At 44.3% G+C, this 13,221-nt stretch overlaps 1 protein-coding gene across 1 annotated transcript in view; it reads left to right on the forward strand.

The window, feature by feature from the left end:
* PCSK2 (proprotein convertase subtilisin/kexin type 2) overlaps window positions 1-13,221 on the forward strand; it is a 180,136-nt gene that overhangs the window by 90,443 nt on the left and 76,472 nt on the right. Inside the window, exon 5 of the mRNA XM_081149046.1 lies at window positions 3,623-3,660. Within this exon, the coding sequence (XP_081005172.1) occupies window positions 3,623-3,660 (38 nt within the window). The remainder of the gene's footprint in view (window positions 1-3,622; window positions 3,661-13,221) is intronic.

A 13,221-nucleotide genomic window follows, 5' to 3' on the forward strand; every position in this document is an offset into this window, starting at 1 on the left:
AAAAGCAACATTTTCTCTCCTAATTTGGGTTTCACAGTTCTCAGAAGACCCAGCAGGATGTCTGTACCAGTTCTCATTGCTGTGTATCAAATGACTCCAACATTTAGCAGCTTAAAGTTATGAGTATCTTGCTCATGATTTCTGTGACATAGGAAGAGCCTGTCTGGGCAGTTTTTACCTGAGGACCCTCATTCATTTGAGGTCAGATGTTGGCTGGGCTGTGGTCATCTGAAGGCTTGACTGAGTTGAACATCCAAGATGCTTACTCTCAGGCTAGGAGTTGATGCTGGCTGCTGCTGGAGCTCAGCTGTCAAACAGAGTGACTACACATGGGCTCCTTACATGGCAGCTTGCCTCCTGAAGAGTAAGCCAGTGTCCAAAGGAAACAGGTGGGAGATGCCTGGGCTTTCCTGACCTAGCCTTGGAAGTCATGCAATGGCATTCCACTATATCCTATTTATAGAAGCAAACGCAGCCCACCCAGACTAAAGAAAAAAGAATGGGGGCGGGGGCTGACGTCATATTGTAGAAGACCATATGGAATCAGAGATACTGAACCACCGCCTTTAAAAAATATAATTCATCCACTGAGGTCTACTCCTCTGCAATATATAAGTCAGTGGGTATGGTGCAAGGAGCTGGCTTTCGTAGAGCAATGGAAGGAACTGGGCTTAGGACCAGGGTCCTGAGATGTAATACATCTCAACTGAACTATTAACATTCTAACTAGGAATTTGTACATGGACCTAATTCCCTGAGGTTTCTAGAACTGTCAGAGCTTCCTGGGAATTTGGACTTTGTGGATTTGACTTCAAACTAGTGGCAGGATACTAAAGGCTTATGAACAAAAATATAACCAAGTCTTTTTAATTTGTGAACCATACTCATTATGATTGGCTGGCAGTGATAGTTGTACAGCTTGGGTTCAGTGTCCAACTTGTCTGTTTTTCCAGGACCTACATACGTCCTGTCATTCATTGCTGAAAATAAACAAATACATGAAAAATAAAATTGAATATATTACTAGTAGAAGAAGTAAAAAAATAAGCTGATTTAGATGTATTCAGTAGATTTTCCTCAAAAGATCAACATACAAAACTATTAAAATATTATTTAATTACCAGGTTGTCATTTTCTTGCTTTAGTTCATTATTATTATTCTGAATCAGGTCTGTCATCCTTCACAATTCTATAAATAACCTTTTCTTTCTCAGACCAAAATCTGTGTCTGTTCTAACTTAACACCTGGTCTTCCCCATAACTTAATTAAAGATGTTTTATTTAATTTGGCTAAATTTATCTTGTCTTAATTCTAATTTCCGTCTGGGCTCAAATTATCTCTTTGCTTCAATATTTTCCCTTCATAGAAAAGGGACTACTATTTCTCAGAAAATCCCTCTCCTAAGCAACTTGCACTATCATCAGAGCATAGAGTCATGTTTTAAAAATTGACTCCCTGTTAGAAAAAAATCATTCTCTGTATGTGCGTCTGTGTGTGTGTCATTTTCCTTATACCTTATCTGTATGTTACAAAAATGTTTGCCTAACAATGAGTTCACAAAATTTAACCAGTTTTAGCAAATATATACAACAACTTAATTCTGACACAACATTCTAAAACCAAGTAGATTTTTTTTTTTTAATGTTCTGCTCTTCGGCATTATCCACATAACTCTAGTGTTGTGGTAGATAATGGTGCTGATAATGATGATAGAAATATAATTTATCAAGTGTTTACTACAAGCTAAATACTTTCAATGAATTGGTTCTAATCTTGAAAATTGCTTTGCAAGGTAAATAATATCCCCATTTTAAAATTGAAAAAACCAAGGCTCAGAGAGATTACGTCATTTGGCTAAAGCCACACAAATATTACAGTGTCTAAGCCTAAATGGAACTGGATCTGTTGGTCCCATAGCCTGTGCTCACCCCCAACACAGACTAAACTAACCATCTCTGAATTAGAGTCCAGAACACAGGTCTGAGAACTTTCAAAATGTTACTTTTCAAGTCTTCTGGCCCCTGTCCTTCTTCAGTTCTCCTTGACAGGGGAGTGGGAGGAGGAGAATGGTGGGCAGGAAGAGACCAGCTATACTCTCCCAAGCTATAGAAATCAGCATGGTAACAGTCATTGTTTCAGATATCTGTACCAGCAGCAAGAAAGAAAACATGTTCTGTAGAACAGTGACTCCCAGTCCTGAAAGTACTTAGCAGAAATTACTTGTAACCACACACACACAAAAAAAAAAAAAAAACAAAGAAAAAAGGTTTTTAGAAATACAGTTGACCCTTGAAGAATGCTGACTTGGACTGTGAAGGTCCACTTATACATGGGTTTTTCTATTGGTCAGCACAGTTCAAACTCGCATTCTGCAAGGGTCAGCTGGTGGTTGGGAATCCACATTTGTGGAGGGTCTACTTAAGTTATATGCAGATTTTTGACTGCCTGGGTGGTTGGCGCCTCCAACCCCACGTTCATGGGTCAGCTATATACATCCTGATGCAAGTTCTTTTTTGCAAAACAAAGCTATAGTTGTGACCTGGCCTTAGAATGTATGCAGGGAAGGTGGGAGAGACTGAATGATACTTCTGCCTTTTAAATATTGCAACCCAATAGAGCTGTTAAATGCCACCGGTGTAAGCACAGCACACTGTTCTCACCTCCACTAGGACAAGAAGAAAAGCACAGAGAGGCCAAGCACTTCCCTTGAAGTCATGCAGCCAGTTGGCGGCATGGCTGGGATTCCAAATCAAACCTTTGATTCCAAAACCTACGCTTACAACCATTATGTTAGTGCAGGAACCTGGCCGGTTCCCTGGAGGGCTAAATGCTTAGGTGTACCTACTGCAATGATGATATGGCTCTCAGACCTGGAGGAAACTTTTCAATTTGCCCTTGAAGTTCCAGGGTACTTTCTGAGGCTCATGAGTCTGATGGAGGCCAGTAGCTCAGGGACCATAATTCTACCATCGGAATGACTATTGGGCAGCAAGGTAGTCCACATCCAGGAGAAAGCACAGGACCCCTGCTGGGAGACTCAAGGTCTCAGGCCTCTCAAAAAGCCATGTTCTGGAAAGACAAGCATCAGCTCCCACTTGGGACATCTTGTGGGAGACCATTTGCCCTTTGCTTAGTCGTTGTTCTTGCCCAGCTGTGTTGCTCTTATTATTTCTATGCCAGAGAACCCTCTCCTAATCCATTGCTGTCCAGGCCCTGTTAAATAATAATTGCTTTCCCTCCCCCGGGCCAGTTTCATTTCAGAAGAAATGCCAGTTGATGCTTCAGAAATGTCAGGATTTCCACAAATCTCTCTTACATCACTGCCCCGATGAGCCATCTGTCTTACAGACACTCAGCCCCTTTGTGCTGACAGTTACGGCAGAAGTCCTATCCTGGGGCTCCAAGCTCTAATTGGCTTCACTCCTCTGATGCCTCTGGTGGCAGCTGTCTCTCCACTTGGGCGGTGCAGCCAGCCCACCCTCACTCGGGAAGCAGAACCGAAGGCTGGGGCCTCCGGCAGTGCCTCCTGGCAGCAGCACAGAAGGAGAGACCTTCCAGAGGAGCTTTCCTGAGGACGGCGGCAGGTATTAACCTTTTGTTCCTGTGCTATTCTTTTCACAGGGATTGACTATCTCCACCCGGACCTGGCCTCGAACTATGTAAGTACAAACTGACCTGGGTGGGGAAACGTGCGCCTTAAGTGTTCTGGTGTCCTTTGTTATTAGGAGCATACGCCCGCACATGCACACACACACGCATGCATGCACACAGGCCACTCACAGGTGAACACGTCCGTGCTTGAACAGGCATGCACACTCAAACTGCCCATCTTGACGGAGCCGGGCAGCAGCAAAAGCTGGTGGCTTCCCGAGAAGAAAGGAAGGAAACTTGAGGCCTGAAAGAACAGAGCGCCAGAAAAAAAAGGTACAGGGAGGGGCACACATGAGGGAGCTTTGACAAGGTTTAAAATCAACTCTAGCTGAGGATATTGAATTGAGGGGTGGAAATGAGCCATTTGGGCTTTTGCTGGATAAAGCTGATGGCAAAATCCCCAAAAGTGCAACAACTCACATTGCAACCGTAGCTATATAAAAGCAAGAACTTCATCTTTTTTATTATTTCTGGGTTTATGAGCACTGCACACCAACTTTTCCCCGCAACACTGCGGAGAGTACTTAGTTTCCCGTGACAAGTGAGAGATAGTAACAGGAAGTCATGGTAAAGGCTGTGGAGCTAGAACCACAGGCTCTGACTTTGACCCAGCAGGTCGCTCTGCTTCCCTGATGAAACCTACAAACCCTTTAAAGATAAGAGATCACTTTATTTTAACTTCAGGAAGTTCAAGTGTTGGTGTGTTCACTTAAAATTATCTAAACAATTACTAAGCAATACTTGTGTAAGCTGCAGGTCTAAGTATTAAAAAATGTTGTTTTAGTGGCTGAAGAGATCATATTTAAGAAAACACAAACTTCAATAGAGAAAAGATGGTTAGCAAGCAGGAGTGTTTTGGGGTCAACCTTCTGGGTCATTCGCCCTGGAAGGTGTGTGTGTCTACATTGCTAAACGAGAACAGAGATTTCCACGTGTTTACTGCATTGAGCATCAGGAAACAGAGCGCCCATGGGCTGGGTTTCTATTTACTGTGGGGGGTCTTATAAATCTACAAGAGTGTACATTGGGCTGAGCAGCCTTTTAATAATTAAAAGGTAAATTAAATGAACCATTGGTACAGTCCAGACAGGGTGCGCCCAAAGAGACAAGACAGAAACTAATCCAAAGCTCTATTCCCAGAGATGAGAATCGACTCCTGTAGATAAGACAATAAAGAACCACTTGTGAGTTGTACATTCCACTCAGTGTTCCATCTGCAGCCTCAGGAAACAGTTCTCCTCTCCTTCCAGTGTCCTTTCTCCCCTACTGCAGATACATGTGGAGCTGTCTGCATGGCTGTTCCTTTTGCTTCCCTACAGGGACTGCCCCACATAGAGCTTTGTTCGCCTCCTCTAATGCCCTCCCCTTCTCTGTCTCCCCAATAACAACAGGGCCCTGGGGAGTTGTCCAAAGTGGAGATTGAGAAACACTTGTGTTGCATTTTCTCCAGTGCTTTGATACCCAGAGGTTTTCCTTACACAGAAGCGGCAGGGATGGTAGCACAGAGGGCAGGGATGGTGTGCAGGGGGCACACACAGAGGGCATTTGTATTCTCTGAGCTGAGCTGTGGTTGCACAGGCTTCCTGCCATCTCTAGGACCCAGCATTTCGCAGAGAGCCAAACAGGGTTCTCACTTTCGCAAACCAGTGTTACTCCATCTTGCAGCTGGTAGGACTTCCAGGTGGGGTGGCCCCCAGTGGGGCTGGAACACTGACCTCCCTCTTGCCAGTCCAGTCTCCACAAAAGCCACTTACATGGAGACTGACCTGGGCATCCTTCCCTTCTCTCTGTTCAGCCCAGGTGTATCTGTGATGGGCTGCTCCCAACGCCAGTTATCAAATTAAAAGAGGTAATAATTCAAGAGGGGAAAAATTCTCTGGGGCTCTGATGAACTGCAGGTACAATGCTAAATGACATTATGATTCTGCCCCAAACCCTAAGCTGAAATGGGAAAGTAAAGCGTCCAAATTGAAAGGTACTAGCTCCTCTCAACTCTGCAATATCAGGATATACCTGGAAAACTCTATGGGTTATATGAGTGTTGTGTTCATTTCTATGTGTGTATTTTTAATGAAGCTGGGCTCTTATGGCATATATAGAATGCTCCCTTCCACTTGATATGTCATGAACATTTTTATATCAAATACTTTTCAAAACATGATTATAGGGCTACACAGTATTTCCCCGTGCTACAATTTATTTAAACTTTCCAGTCCCCAATTGTTGGACCACTAGGTTCCTTCCAATGGGTGTCTCATTCTAAGAGGAAGAGTGACAGATAGACAAGGGTACTAGAGGGACTCTGTACCTGCTAAGGAAAGCTGAAAGACTTGCGGGGGGAAGACAACTTAAGAGGCACATTAAATATGTTTTCAAATAGTTCCAATTCTCTATGTGGGATGTGGCATTCAATTAATTCAGTAATTTCTCCCAAGAAAATTCCCACCAATGGGTGACAACTGCAGGAGAAAGAGTTTAGTTCAGTTAAAGGAAGAACAGTATAATGATTAAGGTTGATAAATAAAAGGAATTAGCTCTCCCAGTAAGGAATGAGCTCTCCATATCTGAAAATGTTCGAGAGGAGTGTTGATGGCCAGTTGGCAGGTATGTTGTTGAGATGACAAAGTCTACACTAATCTTAACATAGATGACATCTAAGAATTGAACAGTGCCATAGCCAGTTTGACTCAGTGGTTAGAGCATCAGCCCATGGACTGAAGGGTCCTGGGTTCAATTCCTGCCAAGGACATGTACCTCGGTTACAGGCCCGATCCCTGGCTCAGGTCGAGGTGCGTGTGGAAGGCAACCAATCAATGTGTGTCTCTCACATTGATGTTTCTCTCTCTCACTCTCACTCTCCCTTCCACTCTCTCTGCAAAGCAATGAAAACAAATATCCTCAGGATTAAAAAATAAAGAATCGAACAGAAATTCAATCCAGAGGAAGGTCCTAGTCTTCAACATTTATCAAATACTTAAAAACTTATAAAAAAGTATGTCTAATTACATAGCAGATTACAAATTTTGTAATCTAATCACAGAATTTTCTATGTTGCCCTGGCCGGTGTGGCTCAGTTGGAGCATCATTCTGTACACTGAAAGGTCACAGGTTCAATTCCCAGTCAGAGCACACACCTAGGTTGTGGGTTAGGTCCCCATTTGGGGCACATACGGGAGGCAATTGATCAATGTCTCTGTCTCTCTCTTTCTCCCGTCCTCTCTCTTAAATCAATAGACATATCCTCGGGTGAGGATTTAAAAAAAAAATTTCTATGAGAAAGCTGAGCATCCAAATATCTCATTCTTAATTCCTCAGCAGAGAACCTGAACCTGAACTGGTGTGTACCAGCCTCAGTGTCTCTCTCAGCCTGTGTAGAGTTGAGAGTGACAACTTTAAAGCTACTAACCAAGTTTATCTTCTTTATTTTTAATTAAAAATTTTACACTATAATTAACAGAATGAGGAGAGCAAGTAGTAGACCCACCCAGGACAATGAAATCAGTGGACAGTGGTAAGCTCAAAGATTGTTTGAGCAAAGGATTAACAGGCTGCTTCACACCTGGTTAGGTGACTGAATGGCTGGGATGTGACGAGCTAGCCTGGTGCCCTTCTGGTCAAATGCACTTTGGGGAGGTCTGTGTTTGAGTCCCTGCAAGGCAGGCCCTGAGACAAGGGTTTGAGTGCAAGTAGTTTATTTGGGAGGTGATCCCAGAAGGCAGGAATGGGGGGGGGGGGGCGCGGAGGAGATGAGATGTGAAGGGAAGGCAGCTAATAAACAGCGCATTATCAAACAAGGGAGCCACTGGAACTTCATCCCACTGGGGGATCAGGGACAGTGTAGAATATGTGCCAGAGTTATCCCACCCAGGATGTGACACCCCAGGAAGCTGGGGTATTGATATAGCGACTTCTGTCAGTCATTGCTTGAGGGCTGGTACCAGGGGATGTTAAAATCCCAGCACATCCTACCTTCCCCCAGCCCTTGTCAAAGAGACAGGTACAGGCACCCAGAGCTCACTAGGGGGATAAGCCAAAGGCAAGTGGCCCGGCGCTGGTAACATCGCCTCAGAGAGGGTGACCTAGAAATCTATTAAAGGGTAAAATAGACAGAAATGGGCTGTGCTGGGAAAATCCCTTCTTACTACATATTCTTTTCAGTGAAAAGTGAAAACTCTAGCGGAGGTTCTTGGTCACAGGTGACAAAATTTCTTCATAATCAAACCAGACAAAATGTGTCCCAGACCAGAATTATTTTCAAAGCTTGTTTTTTCCATATAGTAAAAGAGAAGCGTCAGAGTATACTGGCAGCCTGGTGTCTTTCTATTTAAACTGAGAATTGAAATCCTTTGAAGACTGCAAATCAATATATAAATGTGAGTCGTTAGCGTTAATTTAATTCACCAAATCTACATTAAATCTGTTGAGAGTTAGGAGCAAAGGCTAATAATAGCTGCTGGAATTATTCTTTATTGTTCTATGATTGAATTTAGTCTGAGGGATCCAGTCCTGCTGGTAAATCCTCACTGTCCCAAATAATTAAAATTCTCCCTTTTCCATCCCAATAGTAATAACATGAAATAAGTATTGACCAAGACACTATTTTAGACCAAGTTGAAATCAGAGTTCCTTTACCCCATCCTCTGTGTGTGAACGGCCTGGAGAAACACGCTAACACAATCTGATTGCTGTGTATTGGACCTGCTGCGTGCAAGCCCCAGAGGAAGAGAGAGGCCAGACTCAGGTGTTCAGAGAAGCCTGAGGTCAGCAAGGACGCTGGTGTGGGACGTGTCTCACAGGTGAGGGGGCGGTAGGCAGGGAGGTTGTTCATCTCTTTACTGCGTGGCCCCGTCCAGTGATGATCACGTGCCTGTGCTCACAGCACTGGTCCAAGTCCAGGGGTCCTTCCAGGATAGAGGGGCACTTCTCCAAGAACACAGGAAGAGTGACTGAGGTTGTAGCTCCCGCAGGGTGGGTATTGGTGGAGCTGAGCATCTCCTGCTTTGCCCAAAGCTTTCTCTGCTGAAGCTACAAAAGTGGAGAAGTGGCTAGTGGTCCTGTAAAATCCAAAGGGAGTCTTCTTGCTGTGGATGGAGGTTTTCTCAGAGGCAGACCTGAGACAAGGATCGGAAGGCAAGTAGTTTATTTGGGAAGAGACCCCAGGGAGCACCAGCTGGGGAGAAGGGAAGCTATTCCAGAAGGAAAACCAGCCAAGAAAGGGTTCGTGACAAAGCCCATTATCACTGAGGGCAAAGGTGCATACTCTCACAGAACTCTGGGAAGCAGTGTAGGCAGAGCCGCTCAGCGTAATCCATCAACTCTCGTCAATCAGTGATTGAGGGCTGTGCCCCAGGAGAGGACACCAGGTGGGGAGGTGGGGGGTTAACTCCCCAGCTCCTCTGGCCTGCCCATCATACAAGCAGGACACGGTCAGCGGACAGAGAGAGTCTTCAGGTGGAGAGTTGCAGGTGCTAACAGAAGCGGGCCAGCATGCAAGAGTAAGGTTCTGACAGCGTGGCCATAGTGGAAACTGAGTCAAAACTGAGTGTGATGCCTGGCTTCCTGACTCATACATAGTTGAGCAACCTTAGACTAACCTATTAAACCTCTTTGAACTTTAATTTCCTCATTAAATGAATATCGGGTTTGCTGTGATGTACCATTGAGATACCATGTGTATAGGTAACAGATAACAGATGCTCAATCAACATTAATTTCCTCCTCCAAAGAGCTGAGACTACAGCTGTGCATCAGGTTGTCCTGGTGGAGAAGCAGGAGTGGCCTCAAGACACCAGTGCGATTGCTCAGGTCCTCCCCAGGAAGCTCAAAAGAGAAGAAAGGGCACCACATCCAGGCTAAGTGTAAGATTGTGAGGCGAGGGAAGCAAAGGCCACAAAGCAGAGGTTACCAAAATAAAGCTCAAATGTTTATTTGAAAAAATAAAGGTTTATTTGAAAAAGGGCATCCAAGCAACAGAAGATAAAGGGAGAGAGAAGACCTATTGCCCATGGCCAGGGATGTAACGAAGAAAGATGTCCCAGCAACAGCAGAATTTCTCATCTACTCTTCTCTGTCTCAGCTCTTTGAGCTAAAAGGATATTCATGGATATTCATAAGGGAGTCCTAATCCTCAAAGTGAGAGACTGTTTGCAAGATGGTAATTTTTCCAAATGAAGTTTTCTCAGGGCCAAGGAAATTACATCTCCTGATGTTTATGTGATCACAGAGTGGGGCACAGGCTTTTGCCCTGATGACAGGAAGGATGGACCACTTGTTAAACTAGGCCTCCATCTTTCAGCTTGGAAACTGTGGGTCACCCTCAGAGCAGCTCCAAGACCCTGTGATGAAAACCTATACAGATTCACATGCTCCTGCTTCAGTTTTTCTACAGATGCTTGAGTGCAGCAAATGTGGGAGATTGCATTGGCTCCAACTCTTCATCCTTCCCTAGACCTCAGCTTCTGCTTCGGGGCTTTGTAGAACCTCCCTCTAAAAAGTCAAGGGCCCCCTTGACTTTGGGTGGGGCCATGTGACTTGTTTAAAGCAATAAAATTATATGGAGGCCTCAAGAGGCCTTTTGTGTTCCCACGTGCCTTCTTATGCCTCTACCGTCTCCATTAGAAGAGCATCCCCAGCCTAGCCCACTGGACCCAGGAGGAAGATGAGAGACACATGGAGAAGAGCTACCAAAGCCAGAAGCACAGCCATGTAAGTCAACCTACAGAACTGCAGTAAGAAGCAGAGCTGCCTAGTAGAAGAGCCCCGACAATACCAGCTGACCCCCAGCCAACCCCCAGAAGCAAGCAAGCCCAGCCAAGATCAGCAGAGCTGCCCAGCTGAGCCCAGCCTAGATCGTCTTGCTCCTAGCTGAATGGCAGACTCGTCGTAAGTGATATAAATGCTTACTGTGATATGCTGCTGACATTTTATGGTGGTTTTTATGCAGCAGCTACTACAATCACCCACGCTAGACCCCATCCTTGGTCCACCCGCAGTAATTGATGGCCACCCCAGCCTAAGGAGAATGTGGATTTCTCTGGCCCTTCCCCAGACCTACTGAATCAAAATCTCTAGGGATACTCCCCATAACATGTATTTCTTTGAAAGCATTCCCAGATTCTGACAATTAACCTCATCATTCATTTTGGCACTTTATCATTCACTTATTCATCTATTCAACAATGCTGTTTCCCTATAAGATATAACGACATCAGGACTAAATCACAAGCTCTTTATAGGAAAGTATGTACTTTTTTAAAATGTGTGTCCCCCTTAACATTTAGCACAGTGCTAAGCAGGTATTTAATAAATATTTGCTAAATTGCATTGACTGTTAATTCATCATTCATACACGGCAAATATGTAAAATCAGGAGCTGAATCATATGATGATCCTCTATCATTGATGATGGGGACCTCTAGCACGCAGAACCCTCTCACTCCCGGCTCTCAGCTACTTCATAGATGATGCCCCCACCCCATTCCAATTAATGCATGTCCCTGAATTGGGGAAGAGAGGGCCATAGAACCAACTGAGGTTCCCATGGCCAAAGGCCTAGAGGAAATATGATTCTCAGTGTGGATAATTCACATGCAAATAACCAAGAGCTATTTCATTTCTGGAATGTCTAGAATTCCTCAGGTTGGTGAAAATGCAATTCAGTTCCCAGGTGGGAGGGAATGAATTATGCTCTTTGATTCAGTCCAATATTTGGAACATTATTTATACTCCCGAGTTGCTATTTCACCAACAAAAGCCCACCCCGAAGGACCTGCACTTTTCCATTCTTTTGATGGGCTCCTGACAAGTGACTGTCTCTGAAGAGAGGCCTTTGGAGCACTCTGAAGGGCTGCCAGCGCGAAGCCTGGAGGAAGTGACTTTGAGCCAGCAGCTATGTGCACACCAGGGCTCCAGGTGGCAAGTGGCTGCCATGATGAAAGGGCACCTGCTGGAGATGGGCCCAGTCCTCAGCCCTGGGTGACTCAGATGCTGTGAAGTATTGATTGCATGCATCGCTCCAGGCTTTTAGTCTGATTAATATTTAAATAGGGCACATTAATATTGCATATAAAGTTGAGGTTTAAACAACCTTTGTGTCTTATTGAAAGGAGAGGCTGACTTTTTTCGATGATGTGCTCATAATGTTGGTCACATGATAGTAGCACTGTTATCACTAGGAGGCCACACTGAATATTGGAAATGAAAACTTTTTTTAATCATTTGGACAGGCCATCAGTCAAACGACTATCATCTGACCCAACAAATTGTAGTAGAAGAATCTGTTCATTTTTACAAGAATATACTTTGATATAAAAATGGGAGAAAACAAAATTTTGTTTAACTCAAATGAAACTACAGGTTTGGACCTAGACTTACAGCTACACGTGAAAGCAAAGAAAAGAATCTGGTCAATCATGTTTTCCACATTGCTCAGTTGACTATTTTTTGTTCCATTGAACCTAGTCAACATTTAAGACACTTGTACTAATTTCCTACTGTATGCAAGATTCTGTGCTAGGGACCTGGATTATAAAATGTGAAAAATCTGGTCCCTGCACTCAGGGAGTTGGAAATTCAGTAAGGGGGGCACCATGCGAGTGTGTGGTTATAGCATAATGTGCTCAGTGCTGTCCTGGAAATAAAAGTACCACCCACTAGAGAATGAGGCAGGAAGCGCCCAGCAGGTGGGCCCTAAAAGCTAGAGGCAGAAAGAGACCTAAAAGCACTTAAAGAATGTCTACTCGCATTAATATAGCGTATGAATTCATCTAGACCAGTGATTTTCACCCTTTTGCATTTCATGGCATTACTAATTACTAAAATTCTGCAGCACCAAAATATATGTCATATTTTTTGCTGATCTGACCCCCCAAAAATAGGTACAATTTTGATTCATTCACCCTGGACAGCTACTGTTGTCATTTTTTTTATTTGACAGTCTAAGGAGAAAGAGGTCAGTGCCCCTGACTAAACGGTCAGGTGTTGCATGTTTTAAAGGTTCTTGCGGCTCACCAGCTGAAAATCATGGATCTAGAAGTTTGATCTGTCTGATTCTGGGCAAAGGGTGATTGGATTATAACTGGTTTTACATCCAGAGATTTGCTTACACCAAGAAGCCTAGACTAACATTTGCCCCCAGAAGTCATTTCCTCACCCCAAATTCCCTAACGGCCTCTGACAGAGTTTCATCTTTTCAACTAAATTTAAGTGACTTAAGACCAAGTTGCAAGTTAAGCAACTTGCCCACGGTCACATAGCTAGAACTGAGCAGAGAAAGAGCACAAACCTGAGACAGGGAGACCTCAAAGCCCATGCTCTTTTTTTTCTTTTTTTCCCCTTTTTTATCCTTACTCTAGGATACTTTTCCCATTGCTTTTCAGAGAGAGTGGGAGACAGAGACACAGGGAGGGAGAGAGAAACATCGACGTACTTGCCTCCTGCACCGACCAGGGCCAGGGATCGAGCCTGCACCCGAGGTACAAGCCCTTGGCCGGGATGCTTCAGTCCACAGTCCTGCACTCCAACCACTGAGCCAAACCGGCTAGAGCCATGCTCTTAACTCCCTCCTTCCC

The sequence above is a fragment of the Miniopterus schreibersii genome (genome assembly GCF_964146895.1).
Source record: "Miniopterus schreibersii genome assembly, chromosome: 10".
NCBI lineage: Eukaryota > Metazoa > Chordata > Mammalia > Chiroptera > Miniopteridae > Miniopterus > Miniopterus schreibersii.